A 26,263-nucleotide genomic window follows, 5' to 3' on the forward strand; every position below is an offset into this window, starting at 1 on the left:
AAAAAAAATTATATATATATATATGGTAGCAATTTGTTCTGTGGAAAGAAATTTGTACTTCAATGGGAAACTATATGTTGTCTATAGCAGGGGTCTTCAATCCCTGGGCTGCAGACTGGTACCAGATTGGTCTCAGATAGGTCTGTGGCTTGTTAGGAACCGGGCCACACAGCAGGAAGTGAGCAGCAGGCAAGCAAATATTACCACCGGAGCTCCGTCTCCTGTCAGATAAGAGGTGGCATTAGATTCTCATAGGAGCAGGAAACCTATTGTTAACTGTACAAACAAGGGATCTAGGTTGCATGCTCCTTATGAGAATCTAACTGATGCCTGATGATCTGAGGTAGAACAGTTTCATTCTGAAACCATACTCCCTCTACCCACCTCCATGTCCATGGAAAAATCATCTTCCATGAAACCGGTCCCTGGGGCCGAAAAGGTTGGGGATTGCTGGTCTATAGCACTCCCTGCTGCCTTATCAGATTGATTCTATGGGAGATATTTTACAATTCTGTAAAGTATAGGTAACTGATAGACAAGCAAATTCTGTCCAGTCTGGTAAAGGCTGAGTTGATTTCCCTTTCCTGCTCCCTTGTGGAAAAACCTATTTTGCCTCCATTTGCTAATTTCAATATTCCTGAGCTATAAAGATGTCTGTTTTGGGATTCTCTTTTGAACCCGTTATAATATCTGCCTAGTTCCCTCTTTTTGTTTGTTTTGTTTTCTGGAGACAGGGTCTCACTCTCACCCAGGCTAGAGTTCAGTGACTCAATCACAGCTCACTACAGCCTCGACCTCCCCAAGCTCAGGTGATCCTCCCACCTCAGCTTCCTGAATACTGGGGACCACAGGCATGTGCCACCACACAGCTAAGTTTTGTGTATGTTTTTCAGTAGAGATAGGGTTTTGCCATGTTGCTTACGCTGGTCTCGAACTCTTGGGCTCAAGTGATCCTCCCAGCTTCATCCTCCCAAAGTACTGGGATTGCAGGCATGAGCCACTGTGCCTGGCAATTCTTTCTGTAAATAAAATCTTTATCATGTGTTTATTTTTATATCTGTATGAGAGGCATGGCTTTACCATTTTTTTTTTTTTTTTTAAATTATCTTGTCACAGTTTTCTCCAAATAAATAAGAGGTAACCCTGGAGTTGTCCAACAGTGGAAATGACTGCCTTGTGAAGTTGTGAACTTCCCTTCACTGGAAAGCTCAAAAAAGGAAACTATATTCTGGGGCTTTGGTAAAAGAAATCACATGCCAGAATTATGACCACTCATCAACTTCCCACTTTATCAGGAAATCTGAGCTTTGGGACAGACAGTGGACTAAACAGTGGCTGCCAATGCTGGCTGCACATTAGAGTCATCTAATGCCTGGGCCCTACTTCCAGAAATACTGACTTATTTGGTCTTGGGTGGGCCATGGGCGTAGGGCCATGCTGAGTCATATTGGAGCCCAAGGCAAAGGAAAAAATCAGTAATCTGGTCCTGTTTTCATTAAAAATTTTGATATTTTATTCATAATGAATTTTTTGCAGTAATGTTGATTGTTAAAATATTGCACTAAAATATTAGTTATCTTTATTAATGAGGGTTTTGTGTGTATGTATGTGTTTGTGTTTCCTTAAATTTTGTGCTCAGGAAGAGTGCCTCACTTGCCTTACCCTAATTGCAGCCCTGCATGAGCATCTGCATTCTTTTTTTTTTTGAGATGGAGTCTCACTCGGTCACCCAGGCTGGAGTGCAGTGGCGTGATCTTGGCTCACTGCAACCTCCACCTCCTAGGTTCAAGCAATTCTCCTTTCTCAGCCTCTCAAGTAGCTGGGACTACAGGCGCATGGCACCACACCTGGCTAATTTTTGTATTTTTAGTAGAGACGGGATTTCACCATGTTGGTCAGGCTAGTCTCAAACTCCTGACCTCAGGTGATCCACCTGCCTCAGCCTCCCAAAGTGCTGGCATTACAGGCGTGAGCCACCGTGCCTGGCCAGCATCTGCATTCTTTAAAGTTCCTCACTGAGGTCACTCATGGGCAGCCAGGGTTGAGAACCACTGCCTAGTACATCTCTGGCATCCCTTACTGTGCTGTCCAGTATGGTAGCCAATATCCACATGAGGCAACTGAGAAGTTGAAATGCTAGTAGTACAAACTGAGATGTGTCATGGCTTTCAAAGCCTTAGTACAAAAAAGGTAGGAATATCTCAGTAATTTTCATACTGATTACATGTTGAAATGTTCAATATACTGTATTAAATAAAATATATTTTAAAAATTAACCTTACCTATTTCTTTAACTTTTAAAAAATGTTGCTCCAAGAAAATTTTAAATTATCTCTGTGGTTTATTACATTAGTGGTTTTCATTATATTTCTATTGGACAGTGCTATTCTAGGGACCTATGGTTAACATAAATATAACAAATCCTTTCCAACAAGTGGTTCCCATTTCATAAGTTTATAACCCCCTTTTAAAAAATAGTTCTATATTGAGAAGGAGCATCAGCAATAATCTGGCATCAAATCCCCATATGCAGAACAAGTTCACAGAGGTTTCATTTCCAGGGATATGTGGGATGTTTAATGGATTTTTTTTTTCCTTCTGGGAATAGAATGCTTGGTTGGCAGAGACTTTCCTTTCAATACTTTAAAATTATGTTCCCATTGTCTTCTAGCTTTCGTAGATTATGTTGAAAACTGGCTGGGATTGGTGGCTCACGCCTGTAATCCCAGCACTTTGGGAGGCCGAGGTGGGCGGATCACGAGGTCAGGAGTTTGAGACCAGCCTGGCCAGCATGGTGAAACCCTGTCTCTACTAAAAATACAAAAAAAAATAAAAAATAAAAAATTAGCCAGGCATGGTGCCACGCACCTGTAGTCCCAGCCACTCAGGAGGCTGAGGTAGGAGAGAATTGCTTGAACTTGGCAGGCAGAGGAGGTTGCAGTGAGCCAAGATCACGCCAGCCCAGGAGACAGTGCAAGACTCCATCTCAAAAAAAAAAGATAAGAGAAGAGAAGAGAAAAGAAAACGTAGCTAGCAGTCTTATTGCTCATTTGAAGGTCAGGTAATTATATTTTTTCTAGCTACTTTTAAGATTTTCTGTTTCTTGGCTGGGCGCGGTGGCTCACGCCTGTAATCCCAGCACTTTGGAAGGCTGAGGCGGGCTGATCATGAGGTCAAGAGATTGAGACCATCCTGACCAACATGGTGAAACCCCATGTCTACTAAAAATACATAAACTAGCTGGGCATGGTGGCGCGTGCCTGTAGTCCCAGCTACTCAGGAGGCTGAGGCAGGAGAACTGCTTGAACCCCGGAGGTGGAGGTTGCAGTGAGCTGAGATTGCGCCACTGCACTCCAACCTGGTGACAGAGCGAGACTCCATCTCAAAAATAAAAATAAAAATAAAAGATTTTCTGTTGCTCTTCAATTTTTAGGAGTATAATCATGATGTTCCCAGGTGTGATTTTCCTTATATTTATCTTGCCTGAGGTTTTTAGTGCTTTTTGAATGAGGTTGGATATGCGTTTTGATGTCTTTCACTAGTTGTAGGAAATTCCCAGCCAGTATTTATATACAATCACTCCCTCCTGTCCTTGTGGAACACTAATTGCAGGAAAGTTAAAGATGGTTTCCTCCATGTTGCATGTATCTCTGAAGCCTTTTTCTACATTTTCATCATTTTCTCCCTCTGTGTGTAAGTTGGAATTTTTTTTCTACTGGCTTGTTTTCTAGTTCGCTAGTCGTTTGTTCTGATAACCTATTAAATTCATATATTAAATTATTAATTTTGTCACACTAATTTTTGGTTCCAGAATTTCCATTTGGGTTAAAAAACTGATTCTAGGTCTTTGGTGACATGAATATATTACAAACATATATGTTTTCTTGAACATATTAGTCCTAGCTATTTTAAAGTCCCTGTCTTTAAACTCTATTCCTGCTGGGAACAGGATGCTTGGTTGGCAGAGACTTTTCTTTCAATACTTTAAAATTATGTTCCCATTCTCTTCTAGCTTTCATAGATTGTGTTGAAAAGTGGCCAGGACCGGTGGAGTTATGAGTCACCTGTGGATCTTTTTCTATTTTTCCCCTTTGTTTTCAATGATTTGGTCCCTCTTTTAGTATACCTTATGGTTTTTTATTGGATGATGGTCATTAAAGATGGAAAATTGTAGCAGCTCTAGATAACATTTTCCTTCAAAGAGGGTTAAATTTTTGTTTTTGGCAGACAAGTAGAGTACTGACAGCTCATCTTGATGTATCAAGTGTTTATTTTATTTTATTTTGTTTTGTTTTATTTTATTTTATTACTTTATTATTTTTTGAGATGGAGTTTTACTGTGTCACCCAGGTTGGAGTGCAATGGCGTGATCTCGGCTCACTGCAACCTCCACCTGCCAAGTTCAAGCAATTCTCCTACCTCAGCCTCTTGAGTAGCTGGGACTACAGGTGTGCACTGCCATCCCTGGCTAATTTTTTTTTTTTTTTGTATTTTCAGTAGAGACAGGGTTTCACCATGCTGGCCAGGCTGGTCTGGAACTCCTGACCTCGTGATCCACCTGCCTTGGCCTCCCAAAGTGCTGGGATTATAGGTGCGAGCCACAGTGCTCGGCCCCGATTTTATTTTTGTATTTAAAAGTTTTTTTTTGAGACTGTGTCTCACTCTGTCGCCCAGGCTAGAATGCAGTGGCGTGATCACAGCTCACTGTAGCCTCGAGTTCCCAGGCCCAAGAGATTCTCCCATCTCAGCCTCCCAAGTAGCCAGGACTACAGGTGTGTGCCACCATGCCCTGCTAATTTTTGTATTTTTGGTGGAGACAGGGTTTTGCCATGTTGCCCAGGCTAGTCTTGAACTCCTGGGCTCAAGCAATCTACCCACCTCAGCTCCCAATCCCATGCCTGGGATTACAGGCATAAGCCACCACACCTGGACTAAGGGTTGATTTTAGCTGTTGTTGGACCTGGTCTATTTAAAGGTTTTCCCTCACGCTTCGTGTTTAGTTTTTTCTGCAAGGAAAGTGTACTTACTCCTAGAGTTTGGTCCTTTAGCAGTCTCCACTGGAAACTTGAGGTGTTTATTAGGACCCTTTCAATTTAGCAGGACATGAACTCCAATCTCTTCCCAACAGCATGTGACTTTTGAAATATCTGCCAGATCTTTAGCCTCCCAGCTACTGTCACATTTTTCCCACGGATTTGCTGGAGTCTTGAGCTGTTCATTCCACCAGGTATGAGTCAATTAGGGGTTTAAATGGCATCCATACGCGAAATTTTTGGGCTCATTTCCCTTTGATCATCTTTGCTCTAGGATTTTGGATCTCAAGTCTCAAACAGTTTGACAGTTTTGAACTCCAGTCTCTGTTGCCTCCCAGCACTTTGGGAGGCTGAGGCGAGCGGATCACCAGGTCAAGAGATCAAGGTCATGAGGTCAAGAAAAAATCTGTTTAGATTTACTTCCTAACACATTTTTAAATGTCCTTTAAAACTTGGGTGAATATGGCACTCACCTTAGATGCTTCTGTTCTTTCTTTCTTTCTTTATTTTTTTTAGAGACAGAGTCTTGCTTTGTCGCCCAGGCTGGAGTGCAGTAGCATGATTTTGGCTCACTGCAACCTCCACCTTCTGGGTTCAAATGATTCTTGTGCCTCAGCCACCAGAGTATCTGGGATTAGAGAGATGGGCCATCGCGCCCACCTAATTTTTGTATTTTTAGTAGAGATGGGGTTTTGCTATGTTGGTTAGGCTGGTCTCAAACTCCTGGCCTAAAGTGATCTGCCCACCTCGACCTCCCAAAATGTTGGGATTACAGGCGTGAGTCACCGTGACTGGCCCTTCTGTTCTTTTAAGACTATTTTAGTTGCCCTTCAATACCTTCAAGGAGTTGTTTTATATATATCTATCCAGCCTTTATAATCATTTTTAGTGAAAGAGTTAGTTGGTTGCAAGATACCTTGTCATAGTCAGAATGTCTAGATTTGGCAGGACATTTATAACTTTCTAAGAAAAGTGACCAGGAATATTCTTAGCCTTCATCCAGAGGAAACAACAGAAATGAAAGGCTTACACAAAGCTGTTTTTCCTTATCCCATAAAACAATTCCATATTTTATTTTACATGTGAGAGATGTAAGAGTGTACCCTTAGGCAGCTACCAAAGTAAACCTCAATGTTAGCAAAATTTTCCCAGGCAACTGCAATCTACTTACATACCCCAGTATCTCCCTTAACAATATGCTCATGTGTTACTACCTGGCTATCAGATTCTCAATTGCTATCCTACTCAGGCCCATTTCCCAGGTAGCATCTTAGGTTATAGATCTTTTTGTTTGTATTTATCCATCTTTCTCCCCACTCAATGATATTTAAAATTTTACTTCTGTGTAAAATTCTTTTCAAGCTAGTTATTAGAAAGCACCATAATACATAATTTTTTTTTACTAGTAAACTTGCAAAGTGATTTAACATTTTAAGTCTCAGCTTCCTCATTTACAATATCAGAATGAAAATGTCTACCTTTCAAAGTTATTGCAAGAATGAAACAAAATGTGTGAAAATATTTAACAAGGTATAAAATGCTATCAAACAGAAATAACTATGGGTGATCCATGATATCTTCTAGATCAGGTCTGGCTCTCTTGATCTGAAAAGCCATGAACCAGAAAGAAAAAAACCAAAATTATCTATTCAGCCCTCACTCTTCAAAAACTGGTGGAACAGGACTGGGTAACTGCACTAAATGGGTAACTTCCATTTGGAAAGAGAAACAATGAGAGAGAAACAGAAGACAAGACTTTGTAGTAATTCTGATATTCCACTGGGCAGACATTTCCAGGGCCCCTATCCTTTGGGTGGGAAATGTTCCTTGATTAGCTCTGATCCCAATTGCTTCATGAGCTTAGACACTATTCTTTGTGGTCCTTGACTCTGCCTTCTGAGATTTTATTTATTTTTCCTAATTGTCCTTGGGCCACATCTGAAGTGGATACTAGAGATTATATTTTCCTTAGCGATTTTTTAAGAGATGGGATCTTGCCATGTTGCCCAGGCTGGTCTTGAACTCCTGGCCTCAAGTGAGCGGTCCCCCTGCCTCAACCTCTTGAGCAGCTAGGATTACAGGCACAAGCCATCCTTAGCAATTTTAAAACTTTCTCACTCACTTCCTGCCTGTAGATAGTTAAGGGCCCAAGGGTTGTTTAAAGTCTTAAGCAGCGACAGTCTCTTTTAATCCAGACTGAGATTTCTCTTGACATTGAGTTCTTTAAAGAACTTAGTTGGTTTCTAATCTGTTTGATTTCAATCAGCTACAAGTACCAATAGCTACAACATGGAGTTATTTTCTAGATACTTCTTAAATTTTCTATATTTCTTTGCTTTCTTGCTTCTATGCCTCTCTCTTAATTTCAGTTATCTTAAGACTATCAGGCTTCAGTAGGAGAGCTATACCCTTTTTCTTTTTACTCATTTGTTCTGTTCTCTTTTTCCGGAGAGAGTCTTTCTAAATGAAAATATGTACTTGATAAGGTTTGGCTGTGTCCCCACCCAAATCTCATCTTGAATGTAGTTCTCATAATCTCCACGTGTCATGGGAGGAACCCAGTGGGAGGTAACTGAACCATGGGGTTGGTTACCCTTATACTGTTCTCATGATAGTGAGTTCTCACTCGATCTGATGATTTCATAAGGGGATGTTCCCCCTTTGCTCAGCACTTCTTTCTCCTGCCATCAGGTGAAGAATGTGTTTGCTTCCCCTTCCGCCATGATTGTAAGTTTCCTGAGACCTCCCCAGCCATGCAGAACTGGGAGTCAATTAAACCTCCTTCTTTTATAAATTACTCAATCTTGGGTATTCTTCATAGCAGCATGAGAATGGACTAATACAGTACTGGATGCCGTAATCTTTGTTGGATTCATACTCTAAGATACTTTAATTCAGAGGTTTTAATAGTAGGTTATAGTCATGCCTTTAATTTGACTCATATTGCAGGGCTGAGTTTTAATTGATTTTGGTTGTATAAATAAATGCCTTTTCAATTTTTAAAATTCTCATTTTTGAGCTTTAAAATCAGTTCAGTTTTTCCCATTTTGCAAAGTGCCGAATTTCTGGGATCTCTCGATTCCCTTTCATTTCTGCTTGCAAGATGCCTGATTCATTTAGAAGCCCATAATTTTTGTATAATACCTTGCCAAATGCAGTCAGCAATGTCCAATATAAACCATTAACACTAACATTTCCAACTGTTTCTCCTAGAGCTGTAGGTACATTAGGTATATTATTTGCCTTCCAAGTAATTGCAGGTATCAATTTTGCCAAATATTTCACCACCTCATAACATGAATTGTCATCCTTCTGGTTTCCATTAACAGTTTCCCAGCCACTCATTGCCTGACCACCAAGCCAGTACCAAAATTTTAGGTTTCTGTTTTAGGAGCATCTTCTTTTGATATTAATTTCTGTATCAACCTGGTTAGGCTGGGTTATGTTGCAGTAATTCAACAAAATTACTGGTTGTTTCTTTTTTTTTTTTTTTTTTTTTTTGAGACGGAGTCTCGCTCTGTCGCCCAGGCTGGGGTGCAGTGGCCGGATCTCAGCTCACTGCAAGCTCTGACTCCCGAGTTTACGCCATTCTCCTGCCTCAGCCTCCCGAGTAGCTGGGACTACAGGCGCCCGCCACCTCGCCCGGCTAGTTTTTTGTATTTTTTAGTAGAGACGGGGTCTCACCGTGTTAGCCAGGATGGTCGCGATCTCCTGACCTTGTGATCCGCCCGTCTCGGCCTCCCAAAGTGCTGGGATTACAGGCTTGAGCCACCGCGCCCGGCCAATTACTGGTTGTTTCTAACAACGAAAGCTGCAGTTCTTGGTCCTGCTCCATTTCCTACATGGGTTGGCATGGGTCTTTGATCACTGTGAGTATATGCAGGGACCCAGGCTGAAGGAGGCTCTGTCTCAATGTGTTTCCATGATTTCCAAGGCAGGAAAAAGGATATGGCAACTCAGGAAGTGGCTCCTACAGGTTTCTGCATAACAATCACACGTATTACCTCTGCTTATATTTCACTGGCCAAAGCAAGTTGTGTGGCCATGCCCAACTTCAGGAGGAGGGCTGAGGAAATACAATTTCGTTATGTGCCTGGAAGGAGGAGAATCAATATTTGTGAGCAGCTCAAATGATTCCCACCATGGCAATACCCTGGCCAGAGGAAATGATTGCTGGTGACTGTGGAGCTATTTAGGATGGTGGCACACTGCCTGTGTATGTGTGACACCAGCCCTGCCCCACACTGGTGCAGGCAGTAAACGTGACGCCTTTCTCCATATGGCTTTCATTACAACTTCATTTCATTAGGAAGTCAGTGGGGGTATTCTGCAGCATTAGAAAAATACTCGGAATGAGATCCACCAAGTTGCTTACAAACTCAGCAATGCTCCCTTCCCATATGCGTCAAGGAAAAATAAACTCATAGAGTGATCTAATTTCCCCTTTTTTTCCCCTGGGACTTTGGACAAGAACATCATTTGAAAGTCTGTGATCATAATGGGAAGAAAAAACACTGCTGAGAATAAGGACTTTTGAGGATTCTTCTTTCGGTAGCACTGACAATGATGTGTTATTAATGTTACTTTCTTTTTCTGGAACGAGCACCCACGTTAAACTCACCCAAGAGTGGGAGCAGGTTACTCTGGAATTCGGGTAAATGATCTTGTTTTTAGACTCAGCATAACCCAAAAAGGCAATAAAATTTTAGGGCAATTGCTAAACTTTTTTTTTCTCCTTTTTAATGTAGAGATAGTTATAGGGGCTATGAAAAGAAGTCTGTGTTTCTCCAGCTGAAGAATACATAAGAGGTACCTAGAGGGGATATATTGGAAATAGATTCCAGAATTCTTATTGGACTGGGTTGGTAATATTTTAGAAATAGAGACAGTTGGTGGGAAACAGTCCTTAGGGGGAGAAAGGGCATATAGGGGACACCTTATGTAAGACGAAGAATCATGCTTGACTTTGTAGACAATTATGGGTTCAAATGTCAGTTCCACAAAATTCCTGGCTGTATGACCCTGGGAAAGTGCTTAAAATCTTTAAGCCTAAAGTCCTCACTGTAATATGGTAGAAATAACACCTTCTGGCCGGGCGCGGTGGCTCAAGCCTGTAATCCCAGCACTTTGGGAGGCCGAGACGGGCGGATCACGAGGTCAGGAGATCGAGACCACCCTGGCTAACCCGGTGAAACCCCGTCTCTACTAAAAAAATACAAAAAAACTAGCCAAGCGAGGTGGCAGGCGCCTGTAGTCCCAGCTACTCGGGAGGCTGAGGCAGGAGAATGGCGTAAACCCGGGAGGCGGAGCTTGCAGTGAGCTAAGATCCGGCCACTGCACTCCAGCCTGGGCGACACAGTGAGACTCCGTCTCAGGAAAAAAAAAAACAAAAAAAGAAAGAAAAAAAAAAGAAATAACACCTTCTTACAGGACAGGCATGAAGAATAAATGAGATAATGAAGTAAAGTGCTCGGCTCAGAGGCCAGTACGCAGTAGGCACTCCATAAATGCTGGTTCACCACTTACCATCCAAGAAAAGGCAATTAAGACAGCAAGTGAAGAGTCCTGAGCAGGGATGGACCCCAGGGTCTGAAAAGATGAAAACTCATCTCAGGAAAAGTAAAGCAAGGATACTGCCGGAGAATTTCCAAAATGTTCAAATAGTCATGTGACTCCTCAGATTTTTATGACTCAACGTCTTCCCTCTTTTCTTGTTTGTCTTCCCTCTTTTCTTGTACTTCTGTTTATTATCTGCGCCTTTTCTTTTCTCATTTCTTTTTTTTTTTTTTTTTGAGATGGAGTCTTGCTCTGTCAACAGGCTGGAGTGCAGTGGCGTGATCTTGGCTCACTGCAACCGCTGCCTCCCGGATTCAAGCCATTCTCCTGCCTCGGCCTCCCGGGTAGCTAGGATTATAGGCGCCTGCCAACACACCCAGCTAATTTTTGTATTTTTAGTACAGACGGGGTTTCACCATGTTGGCCAGGATGGTCTCGATCTCCTGATCTCATGATCCGCTCGCCTCGGCCTCCCAAAGTGCTGGGATTACAGGCGTGAGCCACCGCACCCGGCTTATCCGCTCCTTTTCTTTCCGATTATCCCCTCCTCCTCTTTCTTTTTCTTTTCTTTTCTTTTTTTTTCTTTTTTTTTTTTTTTTGAGACGGAGTCTCGCTCTGTCGCCCAGGCTGGAGTGCAGTGGCCGGATCTCAGCTCACTGCAAGCTCCGCCTCCCAGGTTTACGCCATTCTCCTGCCTCAGCCTCCCGAGTAGCTGGGACTACAGGCGCCCATCACCTCGCCTGGCTAGGTTTTTTTGTATTTTTTAGTAGAGACGGGGTTTCACCGTGTTAGCCAGGATGGTCTCGATCTCCTGACCTCGTGATCCGCCCGTCTCGGCCTCCCAAAGTGCTGGGATTATAGGCTTGAGCCACCGCGCCCGGCCCCCTCCTCCTCTTTCAGTGGATGCTCTGTCTCTGGATTTTCTCCTCTCTCTTTTCTTCTGTTATCTTTTTCTTCTTTGCGTTGTTTCATCATCTGTTGCTCTAATCTATATTTCTTCTTCTTTCTCATTTTATCTTTCATCTTTTTTAAAGTTGTTGTGCATGGGTGGCCTGGAGGTGAGTCTATGGAACTCTGCTGGAAGTGTCTTCGGTGCCCCTGTCTGCCTTTTCTTTCTTTCTTTTTTTTTTTTTTTTTGAGACAGAGTCTCGCTCTGTGGCCCAGGCTGGAGAGCAGTGGCACAATCTCAGCTCACTGCAACCTCTGCCTCCTAGGTTCAAGTGATTCTCCTGCCTCAGCCTCCTGAGTACCTGGGATTACAGGTGCACGCCACCACACTTGGCTAATTTTTAGTAGAGATGGAGCTTCACCATGTTGGCCAGGCTGGACTCGAACTCCTGACCTCAGGTGATCCACCCACCTCAGCCTCCCAAAGTGCTGGGATTACAGGCATGAGCCACTGCGCCCGGCCTCTGTCTGCCTTTTCTGTAGCTGTCTTCAGTGAGCTCCCTGACCCTCAGTGGAACCCCCTCCTCTGCGCCATCCACGTGCTTCCCCGGGCCTTAGCCATCTGTTTCCCCTATAAAATCTGCTCTTGGAAATAGATCCAATCAACTCGGAGACTAAGGACTAAATAACCTATAAAGTTTGGGGCTTTACTTACCCCAAGGGTACTTGAACTTCAGTCAAATACAGTCTTAAGCTCAAGAAATAAATCTCTAATAATAATTTCAGGCAATAGAAAGTAATGAAGCACTTTTGGTGGCCGGGGGTGGGGGTGGGGCGGGAAGGGCAGGAGACTGTCCCTGCCAAATACGCCTTTTTACAGAGTTGTTCTACTTTTGATATTTTAGAATAAAATAAAACAAATAGATTCAGATAAAGCTAGAGTTAGATTTAACCATCTTCTGGTATGTGGAAGTGTTTTGGTCTAATCAGTTTGGGGATAAAAACTATTTAATTCCAAAAGGATTGTGTGTAGCAGATGTAACAATTAATTTCAGGTAAATCAGTTCAATCTGGCTTCTTCATTCTCTCTTTATTTTATCAATTTTAATGTAATTTGCAAGGGGATCCAAACTCCACTTCACGTGTCTGCAAACAGCACGAATTCATCTAATCAAAGAGTCTCATGTGCCCTGACAGTGCCTGGCAGCCTGCTGAGGATTGCCAGGTGTCAGCCAGACCATTCTATTCACTTGGCCTCATGCTGAAGGTCTGCATGCTTTTAAAGAACGTATAAAATTTGAGGCTGGGTGCGGTGGCTCATGCCTGTAATCCCAGCACTTTGGGAGGCTGAGGCGGGCGGATCACGAGGTCAAGAGATTGAGACCATCCTGGCCAACATGGTGACACCCCGTCTCTACTAAAAATACAAAAATTAGCCAGGCATGGTGGCACATGCCCGTAATCCCAGATACTCGGGAGGCTGAGGCAGGAGAATTGCTTGAATTGAGGAGGCAGAGGTTGCAGTGAGCCAAGACTGCAGCATTGCACTCCAGCCTGGTGACAGAATGAGACTCTGTCTCAAAAAAAAAAAAAAAAGAAAGAAAAAAGAAAAAGGAAAATAGAACTTATAAAATTTGATCCTTGAAAATTGTACTGGTCTCAAGTATAAAGAATGTAAGTTAATAAATGTAGAACTGAATATCTACAAATCAAAACATCTGATCGACTGGTTACTACTCAATTCTTATGTCATTATATATACCTTATATTTAATGTGGGAGATGAATATATTTTAAGATGTTTGAGGTGCTGTGAAGTGGGTCTTCCATAAGTAAGAGTGTACAGGGTTACTCAGGGTCTTAGAATGGCCCTGAGTGTGAGAGACTTGAAAATCTGAATCAAAGTGGAAAAACATGAAACTGTTTCTCTGGAGTAACATGAGTCTCTAGGCACAAAATGGAGGTTCTATTTTTGGCAGGAGACATTGCATTGCACTTGCCCCTAGTCAGCTACATCAGGATAAAGCAGCTATGCAGGGGCCCCTGGTATCATTGGAAACAGACCAAAAGTAGAGAAAATGGTTTTTATCAGCACTCCCTTCAGAAATAAATTATCATATGTTGGTAGGAGGATGCTACGGACTGAAATGTGTCCTAACCTCCCAAGTGACTGTATTGGAGAGCCTCTAAGGAAGTGATTAAGGTTAAATGACGTTGTAGGCGTGATGCTCTGATTAATGGAACTGGTACCTTGTAAAAGAGACAACAGAGATCTCTCTCTCTCTCTTTCCAATATGTGAGGACACCACAAGGAGGCAGCCATTTACAAGCCAGGAAGCAAGCCCTCACCAGGAACTAAATCTGCTAGTGCCTTGTCCTTGGACGTACCAGCTGCCAGACAGTGAGAAAACACATTTCTGTGGTTCAAGCCATTTAGCTTGTGCTATATTGTTATGGCAGCCCCAGCAGACTAAGACAGAAGCTATTCATTGATAAGCAGCTTTGGGTGGGATCAAGAAGCTCAGGGCCTGCTTCAGGATCATGAGGTGGTCCCCAAAATGCATCCTAAGTCTGGAGAGCTTGCATGGCTTCTGCTTTACCAAAGTGGGTGTGCAAGATTGGTGATGAAGTAGAACTTTCCAGGACTAAGTGCTACTTTCTGTGGAGTTGCGTATCTGCTCTTCCCCAAGCAGCAATCAGCCTTCCTCTACAGACATGTCAAACTAGTATTAAAGAATATCTATTTGAAGGGGCACCAAATTATTAGCTACCTAGATCACCCACAGGCATGCCTTTGGTCCACCCCTGGCCAACTGTAACCCTTCATACCTCCAGATCATAGCCAATGCCATGGGCCCTACAGATCTGAAGAAAAACGTAGTGGAAAACCAGTGAGAGATTGCTGTGTCTTAGCTGGGTTGTCATCACTGCATAACGACTGGTTGCCAGCGTCTGGAAAGGAGCACAACTGAATATTAAACAGATATTTAAATAAACTTGTAATTTTTGAATACTTGTAGATTAACAAGAAAATTGCAAAGGTAATTCTGAGAGTTCCTATATCCCCCACACCCAGTTCTTCTATTGTTAACATCTTACATTGCTATGGTACATTTGTCACAACTAAGGGAACAAATTGCTACATTACTTTTTATTTTTTGAGACAGGGTCTCATTCTGTCACCCAGGATGAAGTGCAGTGGCGCAATCTGGGCTCACTGCAACCTGTGCCTCCTGGGCTTAAGTGATCCTCCTGCTTCAGCCTCCTGAGTAGCTGGGACTACAGGTGTGTGCCACCACACATGGCTAATTTTATTATTTTTTGTAGAGACAGGGTTTCACTATGTTGCCCAGGCTGGTTTTGAACTCCTAGCTCAAACAATCTGCCAGCCTTGGTCTCCCAAAATGCTGGGATTACCAGTGTGAGCCACCACACCTGGCCCTACGTTACTATTAACGTAAATCCATACTTTATTTCTGTTTCATTCGTTTTTCCCTAATTCCTTTCTTCTGTTTCAGGATCCCATCTAAGATACCACACCGTAACTAGTTGTCATCTCTCCTTAGGTTTCTCTGGGCTGTGACAGCTTCACATCTTTCCCTGTGTTTGATGATCTTAACAGTGCTGAGGAGTAATGGGCAAGCATTTTGTGAAATCTCTCTCAATTTCAGTTTGTCTGATGTTTTTCTCCTGATTAGACTGTAGTAATGTGTTTTTGAGAGGAAGACCACATGGGCAAACTGCCATTTTCCTCACTTCATATCAAGCGTAGATAGATGGTATCAGTGTGACTTATCACTGATGATGTTAACCTTTATCACCTGGCTACAGTGGCTTTTGAAGTTTGTGAAAAAACTTTACAGGTTTCTCTGCTGTAAAGGTATTTTCCCGCTCTTCCCATACTTCAACCTTTGGCAGCAAGTCACCGAGCATGGACCACCTCCTTGAGGTGGCCAACATTAGAAATTTGATGCTGCTTTCTTTCTTTGGGGAAACTGCTCTTCTTTATCTTGCTTGTCTATCAGTGAAAGCCATGCCAAAGAGAATGGTGATAGTAGGGCCAAAGTGCTGTCATTACGTATTTCCTGGAAACATTTAACATTTAATATGTACCAGATAAAGTGCTGGATCCTGGCAGTTTTATAGCATGTTCTTTGTGAGATGTGATATTTGCCTTAGTCAATCAACAGTTTTTCTCTGGATAGCTGGAAATGTGGAGAACTGCATATAGGGCCATGGCCAACCTTAGGGCATAGAAGATAAAGGTGCCTGGCTTGGTTCTAGAACTGTGGTGGTGCACAGGTGCTGGGCAAGTAGGTACCCGGGCTTGTGCAGTGACTTAGAACAGGAGTAGGAAAAGGAGGTGCTGCTGGTCTGGAGCTGGCCGTAAGGAATCGTAGTGACCTGACATGCATTATAATCAGGTCTCCGGCTCGCCTCCTGTCTCTGAGACAACGCAGGGGAATTAGGGCTGACTGAGTGTTCTGCAGAGAATAGACATCCTTTCCTCTCCTGCATCTCTCTCTCCCTCTACACACACACACACACACACACACACACACACACACACACACACACTCAGATTTGGTGGCACTTTTGGTGACATGCTCCCCCGATATGTGATTGAGGGAGCATGTTTTTCTTCAACATTTACATCAAGTCCTGTGTCTGAAGGTCATATCATCAGTACCGCCAGTTAAGGCTGCTCATCCTAAATGCAAGTAGAATCCGCATCTGCAGATGTGTTAGGCCCCCACAGGCTAATACAGCTTGAGTTGTGTACCCACCTTGTAGGGTCCCATTTGTAGCCATTGGGATTTTTCTAACAACAGAAATCTGATTTGACCCTCATATGCCTCACAGCTGTACACTGTCACCCTGACCTATCATGAGTTGTTCCCTTAGTTGTCTCCCTTCCATGACTGGGAGTTTTCTGAGGGCAGGCGCTGTTTGGGGACAGGCGCTGTTTGGTTTCTGAATCTCCGGTTTGGGCATGATACCAGCACAGAACAGGCACTCGGTGTTTATTACATAAAAGAGAATGAATAACCGAAATAGATTAGGTGGATAGCTCTTCCCTCTTAAGAGACTCTTCCAAGGATAATTTGAATTCAAGAAATTTAAGTAATTCAAGAAAGACACTGCCCATTGATAAATACTTTGGGGCAAAAGCAGGTGATTATTACAAGGCACAGGGGACAGTCACGCCATCCTTAGAGGAGGACAACTCAGGGCAGTTGCTCTGGGTCTTGCCTGCTGGAGGACAGCATGGCTCTGGTGGACTAAGCAGGAATAATTGGTGGGGTAACAAGAACTGGCTTGGAGAAGTTCTAGCCCAGCTGGCCAGTATGTCTGGAAGGGCATGGCCACCAGGCCTGCTCACCCTGCCATACCAGGCTGGCCATGCTCTCACCTTCACACTGAGAAGCCCAGAAGCATCCAGAAGCATGGGCTTTCGCTCATGGAAGTGAACTGTAAACACTCTCGAATTCCACTGTGGTTACTGAGCATGTAATTGCATGGTAATTGCCATGAATTCACAAGATAATTCCAAGGTTATTTTTGTCTTCTAAACTTGTCTGATGCTGCCATAGTATATAAAGAAAAACCAAGACCAGGCCCCAGCCAGCAATAGAGGTAGGCAGGCAGGCATGTGGTAGCACGATCTAGCAATACTATGTATCTTGGCTCCAAAGCACAGCAGAAGAGCTTACTGTCCAGTAGTACATGATTACTAGACAACACGTAAGGGTGGGCTACCCTGAGGTTTCTTCTTCACTAGAGATGCAGGTGCAACTCCCCCTCCTCCCAGACCGGGGCTTGCGGTGCATAAAGAATCTGAAAGAAGAGCGAGGATATTTGGTACATGTCTCCCAACCTTCTTTTCCGTAACTATCACCATCCTAGTCCAGACCTTTATTGCCTGGAGAGTTAGAGGTAAGGATACAAGCATAATTCTATAGTGGAAAGAGTGGAAAGGTTATATGGAGTGAGAAAGAAGTTCAAAACCTGACAAGGCCACTTACTATGTGTGTGATCTTGAACAGATCATTGAAATTCTCTGTCTTCTGATGATTAAATAAGCACTTACTGCAGTGCCTGGAACCTGATAAATGGTAGCTACTATTTTTGCTGTCATTCTTTTGAAAGGATTTTGGATCTACAATAAATGTAACTTCCCAGGCTGTTTTTCCCCCTACTCTTCCCCCTTCTCCTGAGATTCTGAACAGTATCACCAGATTAATCATTTTCCCCTAACACAGGTTGGTCAGTGTCATCCTTCTACTCAGAAATATTCAGGCCTTTTCACCTTCAAGGTGAAATTCAGACCCGGTGTGGTGGGTAGACCTCCCCAAACTTGCTCAGTGCACCCTTCCAACTACTTCTCCTGCTCCGCACTTCCCCGGTTCTGTGCTCCAGTCCAACTGGTTCACTGCCTTTTCCTAGCAGACCACAGGTTTCTTTGGACTCTGTGCCATCTGCTAGGGGACGTCCTCCCCTCCTTGCCAGTTAGTGACTGTTCTAGTCTTTAAGGCAGGATCAAGTTCTATGTTTTCAGTAAAGTGTTCCCTGTCCCTGCCAGTTCACAGTCATTTCCCCTGAGAACTCTGGCAGCAAGCTGAGGGTCTGTCACTCAAATGGCATTTAAATGAGGCCTTGTGGTATTTCCTTGTGTATGTTATCTATTTTAATAGCAACATCTCTCTCTCTCTATGGCCTTTCTTTTCAGCTCCTTAAGGATAGGGACTTTGTCAAATATCTTTGTCTCCTGATGCTTGGTGAAAGTCCTGGCACATATTAAGTGCTAAATTAGAATAATACTTACAAGATACACCGACTTTTTAGAAGACTTAGCCAACTGCACGCTTTATACAGGAAAAAACTATCAATCACCTAGGGTTGTCTTATATCCAGCCTGATAGCACAAGTGAATAGCATAGGAGTATTGAGAGGAGGATTAGATGAGAATATAAAGACCTTGGAATAGTGTCTGGCACATAGTAAGCTCTCAGTGAATGTTAGCAATTATTTTCACGTATTAAACTAAATAGTTTCAAAGATAAGGTCAATTATTTAAAATTAAAACTGACCAACTAACCAATAAACCTTTTCATCAGAAGGTGACTTGAATCAGAAGACCTGGGCTTTGCTATGTACCACCTTTATGACTTGGGCAGCTCACTTAACCTTGCTTAGCCTCAGTTTCCTATTCTGTAAAATGGATATAATAATCCTTGACATTGATTTCTTGGGGTTATCATGGGGATCAAATAAGCTTGTGTATAATTAAAGTATAAAGCATTATACAAATAGAAAACATAATTATTAAAAGGTTGATTTGTAAAAACTAGTCTCTTCTGATGCTGTACAATTTATCTAGGTTTGACAAGGATCAAAAAAGAAATCATGATTTGGAAATATCTATTGAAATTAAAAATGGTTATGTCCTTTGAGCCAAAACTCCACTTTATGGTATATATTCTAAGATATATCTGAAATGTGCCAAGTGATATATATATATACAAAGTTATTCATTTCAGCACTGTAATAGGAAAAATTTGGAAACAACCCAAAAATCTACCCATGGGGTAGATAAATTATGGCACATCCATGCAATGGAATAACATGTTGCTGTAAAAAAGAAATGATACTGCTCAGGTGTCTGAATCTGAAAAAAAAGAAATGAGAACATTTTTATGAAGTGTTAAAGAAAGCTCTCCAAAGAAAAAAGTGAGATTCAGAACAGTATGTATTATAGGCTACATTTTGGGTATAAAAGGGGGAAAAGGATCACCTGTATGTGTATTTACTTGTGTATGTAAAAAGATGCTCTGAAAGGATATACAGACACAGAATGGTGGTTACCTTTGTAGGATGAGGTGGGAACTAATCAGTGGGAAGGAGGTTTGTCAGTGTGTGACTGCTTCCACCTTTTGCCTTTTGAACCATGTGAATATATTATGTATTTCAAAAAATTAAATGAGAACCCCATTAAACTTGATTTAGAAAAGTTGAAGATGTATATTTCACGCCTATTTTTAGTGTGTGAACTGTTCATTTTTTAAAAAAACATAGTCGGCCGGGCGCGGTGGCTCAAGCCTGTAATCCCAGCACTTTGGGAGGCCGAGACGGGTGGATCACGAGGTCAGGAGATCGAGACCATCCTGGCTAACATGGTGAAACCCCCGTCTCTACTAAGAAATACAAAAAACTAGCCGGGCGAGGTGGCGGGCGCCTGTAGTCCCAGCTACTCGGGAGGCTGAGGCCGGAGAATGGCGTGAACGCGGGAGGCGGAGCTTGCAGTGAGCTGAGATCTGGCCACTGTACTCTAGCCTGGGCTACAGAGCGACACTCCGTCTCAAAAAAAAAAAAAAAAAAAACATAGTCAAGCTTTTCTACATGGTTCATGGTATAAGTGACATGCTCTTTTCCATGCTCTGTGTTATTTGCTTGGAAATCTGTGCTATGTATAGGAAACCATGTCCAGTTACATGTCCTTTTTAAAATCTAAGACTCCTCTATGAACATCTGGTCTATTTAATGCTTCTGTGTGAGACTCAGAAGCTGAGGCTGAGCTCAGAGCAGACGAGAAGCCAATGGATAATGGCAATATTCCTGGAGACAACCTCGTCACACTGGGAAATACATCCTCCTTTCAAAGAATAGCTTTCTCAATGGTCTCAAAAAGAGACTTCTTTAGGGGTGAGCACAGGCTCCACTCTGGGGGTGGATCACTGATCCTCAGCCGATGCAGGGCATGTTGGAACACGTGACAGTTAAACACAGGCCAAGGTTAAATCTTGGCTTCCCTACTCGCTTGCTTACTGACCTTTAACAAATGCTTAACATCTCTTAACCTCACCTTCCTCTCTAAAAATGAGCATAATAACAGCACCTGCCTAATATATTGGACTGCAAAAAGATTCTTGGAAAGCACTTAGTAAAGTACTTGGGGTGGAGTAAAAGCTCTGTGTCCTTTGATAAACCGGAGTGCTTTGCTACTCACCCTTATATCCTCTGTGCTTAGTAGAGTGCCTGGCACAAAATAGGCACTGGGTAAATATCTGCAGAATTTACTTGTAGTTGATCCTTGTTGAAAGTAGTAACTGATGGCTAAGGTAAAAGCTGATGAGAACTTAGAATATAACCTGTTACAATATTACTCCTTTCTAAAAGATCCTGCAAGAAAAAGACCTTTTAAGTGAAGGCTGTAGTATAGAGGGATGGGGCCTTCCTGTGTCCCCATACAGAAAATGTCCCCTCCTTCAGCCATCCACAACACATGAGGCTGCCGGGGCCAGGCTTGGTGCAGAGTCCTTTCTATAGGCCCCATAAAATCAAATCTCCCAAGTGACCTTGGGGATCATGTAGCCCTCCTTTATTTTACACATGAGGAAACTGAGGCCAGAAGAGAAGATCAGAACTCATGATCCCTAACTCCCAGACCAGTACTCTTCACTCCAAATTTCCACTGGCCACATTTGGAATGGGTGGGAATTTCAGAGGTTAGCCTTTTCTAGTAAAACAGGAGAAAAAAATAAAAGACAAAATATTCTTGGTAGAAGTCTAGTCTTATTAAACTACCTTTCTAAATCACAATCTAACAAGAATGCTTTAAGCTAAATAAAGGAAGCTCAAAATACTCCTTTTCACTGGAGAATATAATTTTGCTTCAGCCACAATTTAAATTGATTTAGTTCTGAGCACCAGCACTTGAAGTGTGGAACATATTCTATTTTCGCCATGATACTTGTTTTGACAGTGATGCATTTCAGTTGACATAGTTGAAATCCTTATGTAATAAATCTCTGCCTGAAAATTAATCATGTTTATAATATTCTGAGAATTAATAACACCCATTGCTCAAATCATTAACTTAAAAAAGGAGCTTCCAAAATCTGTTCTCGGCAGTAAGGGACCACAAATAAATGAATGTTTGATAAAATAATCCAAGTAGCAGTTTAACAAGCGTAAACTTGAATGTGGCTGCAATAACACAGAACTATTGTTTAAGGGTTGGCAGAGGCTGATGAGGTTCTTATTTCAGTTACGAAGCAGGCATCCACATGCATAATGAACTGCTCTCTGAATTATTAATGTGTTGCTTATTTAGCCTCATCTGTCTAGAAGATAATGTATCCTAACTCTAATGAGTGATTGGTTTTGTACATAATTACAGTAGCAGCAGTAGCAGGGAAATGTGTGCCTTCAAAGGAGTTCTAAAAATAAAGTCATCATATAAACTCTGTTGTTGTTGCATTCTATCAAAATCAAACCCGAAGCATTTGAGAATTTATAATAAATTACAGGAGACAGAATCATTATTAACATCATAATTTAACACAAAAGGTTTTACTTAATCATTCATTATAGATCATGTGCTGCTAAAATGTGTATAAATGACTTGGGTTGTGTTAGATGTTTGCAAAGATGTTCCCTTTTGGACACTCACCAACCATGGTATGGAGGGTCCAGAAAGAGCGAGGAAGAGTGAAAACTGACAGAAAAGGGTGGTGATTGATGCTGGTTTGGACAGAACATTAATTGAAAGTTAAAACACTGTTAAGCGATTCCTTTTCATTTCTAAAACACGCACGTCTGGGATTTATCAGGTCTTGTTGTGGTTCTTTGTGGAGGTCAGTGAATCAGAAACCCATTCACCTGGTCTAAACAGATCTGAGTGACAGTTCTGCCCCCTGTTTCTGAGATGAGACAACAGCTCTTCTGAGAGTCCAGGAAGGTGTTTGCTTTCCTTCTATAGAGCGTATTATTAAAGAAAAGGACCCACACTAGAAGCATTTTATAGGCATTAGTTCTGAATGTGCTCTGATTATCATTGTGGTTTCATCTGTTCATTTTCTTCTCCTTCAATCTTCAAAGGAGGCTGTCAACTGCCTGATCATAAACTTGACAGCATCATAGTCTGTTCACACTTGTTCCGGAAGCTTCGATTTGCTTGTGAGTTGTACTGTGTATGCATGTGCACATGCTTCTTTTTTAAAAAATTGCTGATCATGTGTGTACACATGCACAGGAGGATGTGTGCACAACCCAAGCATAGTGGCACCAAGGTGGGAATATCTGTTTATATCTTTCTAAAATGAAAAGCACTTTCAATTTATTCCTACATCAGAAAACCTGCAGAGCTTTTCTCCAGTGATTGAAGAGGCATTTGCCTTATTGAAGATCGTAATGCCTCCCTTTTGTGTGCATGCAGTTCCTAAAAGTGTTTAAGACTTGATCACAGAAGAATGTTGCCTATAGCTAGGAATGAAACCTATGGGCAACATGGGGAAAATGGGGGAGTGCTTCTCATTCAGAGCACAACTTCTGCTGATAGCCTTCTGAAGCAACATACTTAAAAGCTGCAATTGTCTTTGGAAGTCTTGTGCTGAATACCACTCTGCTTCCAGCTTTTTATTTTATTTATTTATTTGAGATAGAGTCTCACTCTGTCACCCAGGCTGGAGTGCAATGGCACTATCATGACTCACTGCAGCCTCGACCTCCAGGGCTCAAGTGGTCCTTCTGTCTCAGCCTCCCCAGTAGCTAGGATTATAGGCATGCTCCACCATGCCTGGCTAATTTTTGTATTTTTGTGGCGACAGGATTTTGCCATGTTGCCTAGGCTGGTCTAGAACTCCTAGGCTCAAATGATCTGCCTGCCTCGGCCTCCCAAAGTGCTGGGATTATAGGTGCAAGCCACCACACCTGACCCCCAGCTTCTTGCAGAAATGGCATAGACTTAGGCCAGAAGGGCTCAAGTGTCACTGCTGTCTCTCCCTCTAGCATTGAACATAGGGTCTCTCAGGTCTCTTTGGTGAGGATGGAGGCCACAGGTAGAGTTGGACATGAAAGCCTCTTAGCAAGGTCCTGGGTCATAATTAAAAGAGGTCTGTTTCTCCTCTCTAGCCCAACTCTGCTTCTCTTCTTACTCAGGAATGAGACCAAGGGGATTCCTGTGAGCAAGGTGCTTCCTGGTACCTCACTGGACAACTGGATGAAGAAGAGGGGAAGGAAGAGGCTGCCTGTGCCCCCCAAGACATCAGGTACCCTCCTTATGGTGACTGCAGAGATCCTGGGAAGAGTCAAACAAAGGTTATTCAAATCCAGAGGTATCTCCTGGACCCAAAGGGGTTCACCAGAGAGGAAGGAGACCACTTGGAAAAGGTATCTCTGGGACACTCGTGTTGCATCCCATTAATCACTAGAGTTCCTCTTTTATCTGTTTGATATATTTGGATTTCAAGTAGAGTTTCATTTGCAAAAAGGTATGAAGCCCACTGTTGTAAGGAAAGGCCAAAGAAATCCTCTGGCAGCTGTGAGAGCAGTGTGGCCAAAGAGTCCCCAATACACTCTTGCACAAAGGGCATCTGGTCCCCTTGGCCTTTGTTCTCTGTCTCCATGACCAACCTAGCCTGTTCAATCAAGCGCCCACTGTCTCCACAGGGCTATGCCCTTTGTTATTCAGGGTGCTGAGGTTGGTAACCTGCAGCCAGCCCCAGGACTCTGGCCCCAGCCCCTTCACCGATGGAGCTAGCGACGAGAAGCGTAGGCGGCAGCTGTGGCAAGAGGCGGATCATGATGGGGCTCCTTAACCAAGCTGGGAAATGGGATTTTCCTGAAGATCACAGGAGTCCATTCACAATCACACACAAGGGAACAACATGCTCAGACTGGTTTTCCACCTTACTACCTTGGCTGCCGTGTCTGTTTAGGTGGAGGGGACAGGCAGGGACAGGGAATCTTAAGAGGAATACAGGTGTGAGATGGCGGAAGCCGAAACTAAGACACTATCTTTGTGGAGAGGAGGGGTCAGGTTAGTGGCATTTTAGCAGCTACACTCAATATGCCCTGCTTGCTGACTGGATGTGGGGCTGGGGGTTATCTTATCAGCCTCTGGCTTGATCCACTAACAGGAAGTACAGGAGGAAGAAAGACGAAAGGGATGCAGTTTTGGATATGTTCTGTGGAATTTTGGACCCACGAATCTGAAGCTCACAAAAGAGACTTGGGCTAGAACAATACGGGTTTTGTGCGAAACAGCTGGTAGTGGAGGCAATGGGTGTAGGTATACCTGCCCAGAAAAAGGAGAGGAGAGCCCCATGCTCTTTCGCATTTCCACGGATTGCAGCTTCATCGGGGAATGGCTTCTCCCTTTCCTCTGACCAACATATTCGCATTTCCAGACCCTGCTCAGATAGGTCCAGTGACTTGCCTGAGGCTCTCTCTTCTTCCTGTACTCAAAGAGCCTGGCTCCTAGACGGACCTCAGGCAGTGGCAGTGGGTGTTGCTGAATACCTAGAACCTTCAGGAAGCATCTCTTGCTTACCGGCACTGAGAGCGCACTAATGCGGTTGGTTTTCTTCTTTTCCTTTGGAACAAAGCGGGACACTTCCAGGGTGCTCAAACTGCAATCCAGATGGCCGTTTGTCAGGTATAAGGTGAGTTGAGTCAGGGCCAGCTGGTCACTATATGCGAGGTTAAGGCCCGTTGCCCACACCTGATTAAAACAGGAGCGGTAGAAGTGAGGGTGAGATCAGCAAACAGTAGCGAAGGCCCCACCTCTGCCCAACCAGGCCAAACTACATCAGACTAAGTGAAACCAGGGACCACGTGTCTTAATAGAGTAGATGTTTTTGCTTCTGTTTCTACATTGTTCAACTGAGAAATGGAGTCTGATTCAGAAGATTCAACGTTCTTGCGGGAAGGTACAGAAATACTTGGCCAAGACAATCTGACAGAGACGCCAAGCCTTGAAAAGCTCATGTTGACTTTGATTTTTCTGCCCATGGCCTGCAGGTCAGTGCACATGGTCAGTGCCAGGTTTTCTACTGAGAAAATGAGACTGGACAGAAGCTTTGGAGGTTGGGGAACTACAGTAGAGCAGAAAGAGGGGGAAAGAGTGACGAATATGAGAAAGGGCTGTTTGCCCTGATTTTGGAAAAAGCAGTGACAGCCCCTCTGGGAACTTCAATATGATATTTAAGGGAAATTTATGGTTGGCCTCTAAGTCTTAGGTCTATCCCCATTTTCTCATGAGAGTGAAGGGTAATCTTATTTTACCAATCCTACAAGGTCACAGTACTCTCAATTGTCAATTGGTAATAACACCTTATCCTAGCTGTATCACAGCTTCTGTTATTAGAAGAATACTATGATGCAATAAAAATAAAAATTCAAATGCTTTAAAAAATAGACCTTAGTTATAAGTTAATGTCAACTGCTAGGTAACTGAGTAATGTCCATTAATTCGTTTGACAAATATTTACTGAGCAGCTACTATGTGCTAAACTGGCAATGATAAAAGTAGGTCATGTGTTACTTCTTCCCTCTCCTGTGGCAGATCAACGTTAATTGCCCTTGTCATCCTGTACCCCCACATTGAATCCAGAAGCACCCCTGGAATCCTCCTCAGTTCAATGTTCAAGGCATATCATCGTCCTAGTCACTGGAGAGTCAAAGGTAAATAGGCATAGGTCCTGCCAGCACGAAGGTGGAGACAGGCTGGGCACGGTGGCTCACACCTGTAATCCCAGCACTTTGGGAGGCCCAGGCAGGAGAATCACCTGAGACTAGCCTGGCCAACATGGCAAAACGCCATGTCTACTAAAAATACAAAAGTTAGCTGGGCAGAGTGGCGTGCGCCTGTAATCTCAGATACTTGGGAGGCTGAGGCATGAGAATCGCTTGAACCTGGGAGGCAGAGGTTTCAGTGAGGCGAGATCACACCACCATACTCCAGCCTGGGTGGCAGAGTGAGACTCCATCTCAAAAAAAAAAAAA

General features: G+C 43.1%; 1 protein-coding gene across 6 annotated transcripts in view; it reads right to left on the reverse strand.

The window, feature by feature from the left end:
* Nucleotides 1-26,263, reverse strand: part of IQCH (IQ motif containing H) — a 257,954-nt gene that overhangs the window by 12,253 nt on the left and 219,438 nt on the right. For all 6 annotated transcript variants that reach the window (XM_031668549.1, XM_031668548.1, XM_009210478.3 and 3 more), the window contains 2 exons: nt 24,810-24,980; nt 14,306-14,428 (listed from right to left, as the gene is read on the reverse strand). In XM_031668549.1, the coding sequence (XP_031524409.1) occupies nt 14,306-14,428; nt 24,810-24,980 (294 nt within the window). The remainder of the gene's footprint in view (nt 1-14,305; nt 14,429-24,809; nt 24,981-26,263) is intronic.

Source organism: Papio anubis, chromosome 7 (genome assembly GCF_008728515.1).
Source record: "Papio anubis isolate 15944 chromosome 7, Panubis1.0, whole genome shotgun sequence".
Classification (NCBI taxonomy): domain Eukaryota; kingdom Metazoa; phylum Chordata; class Mammalia; order Primates; family Cercopithecidae; genus Papio; species Papio anubis.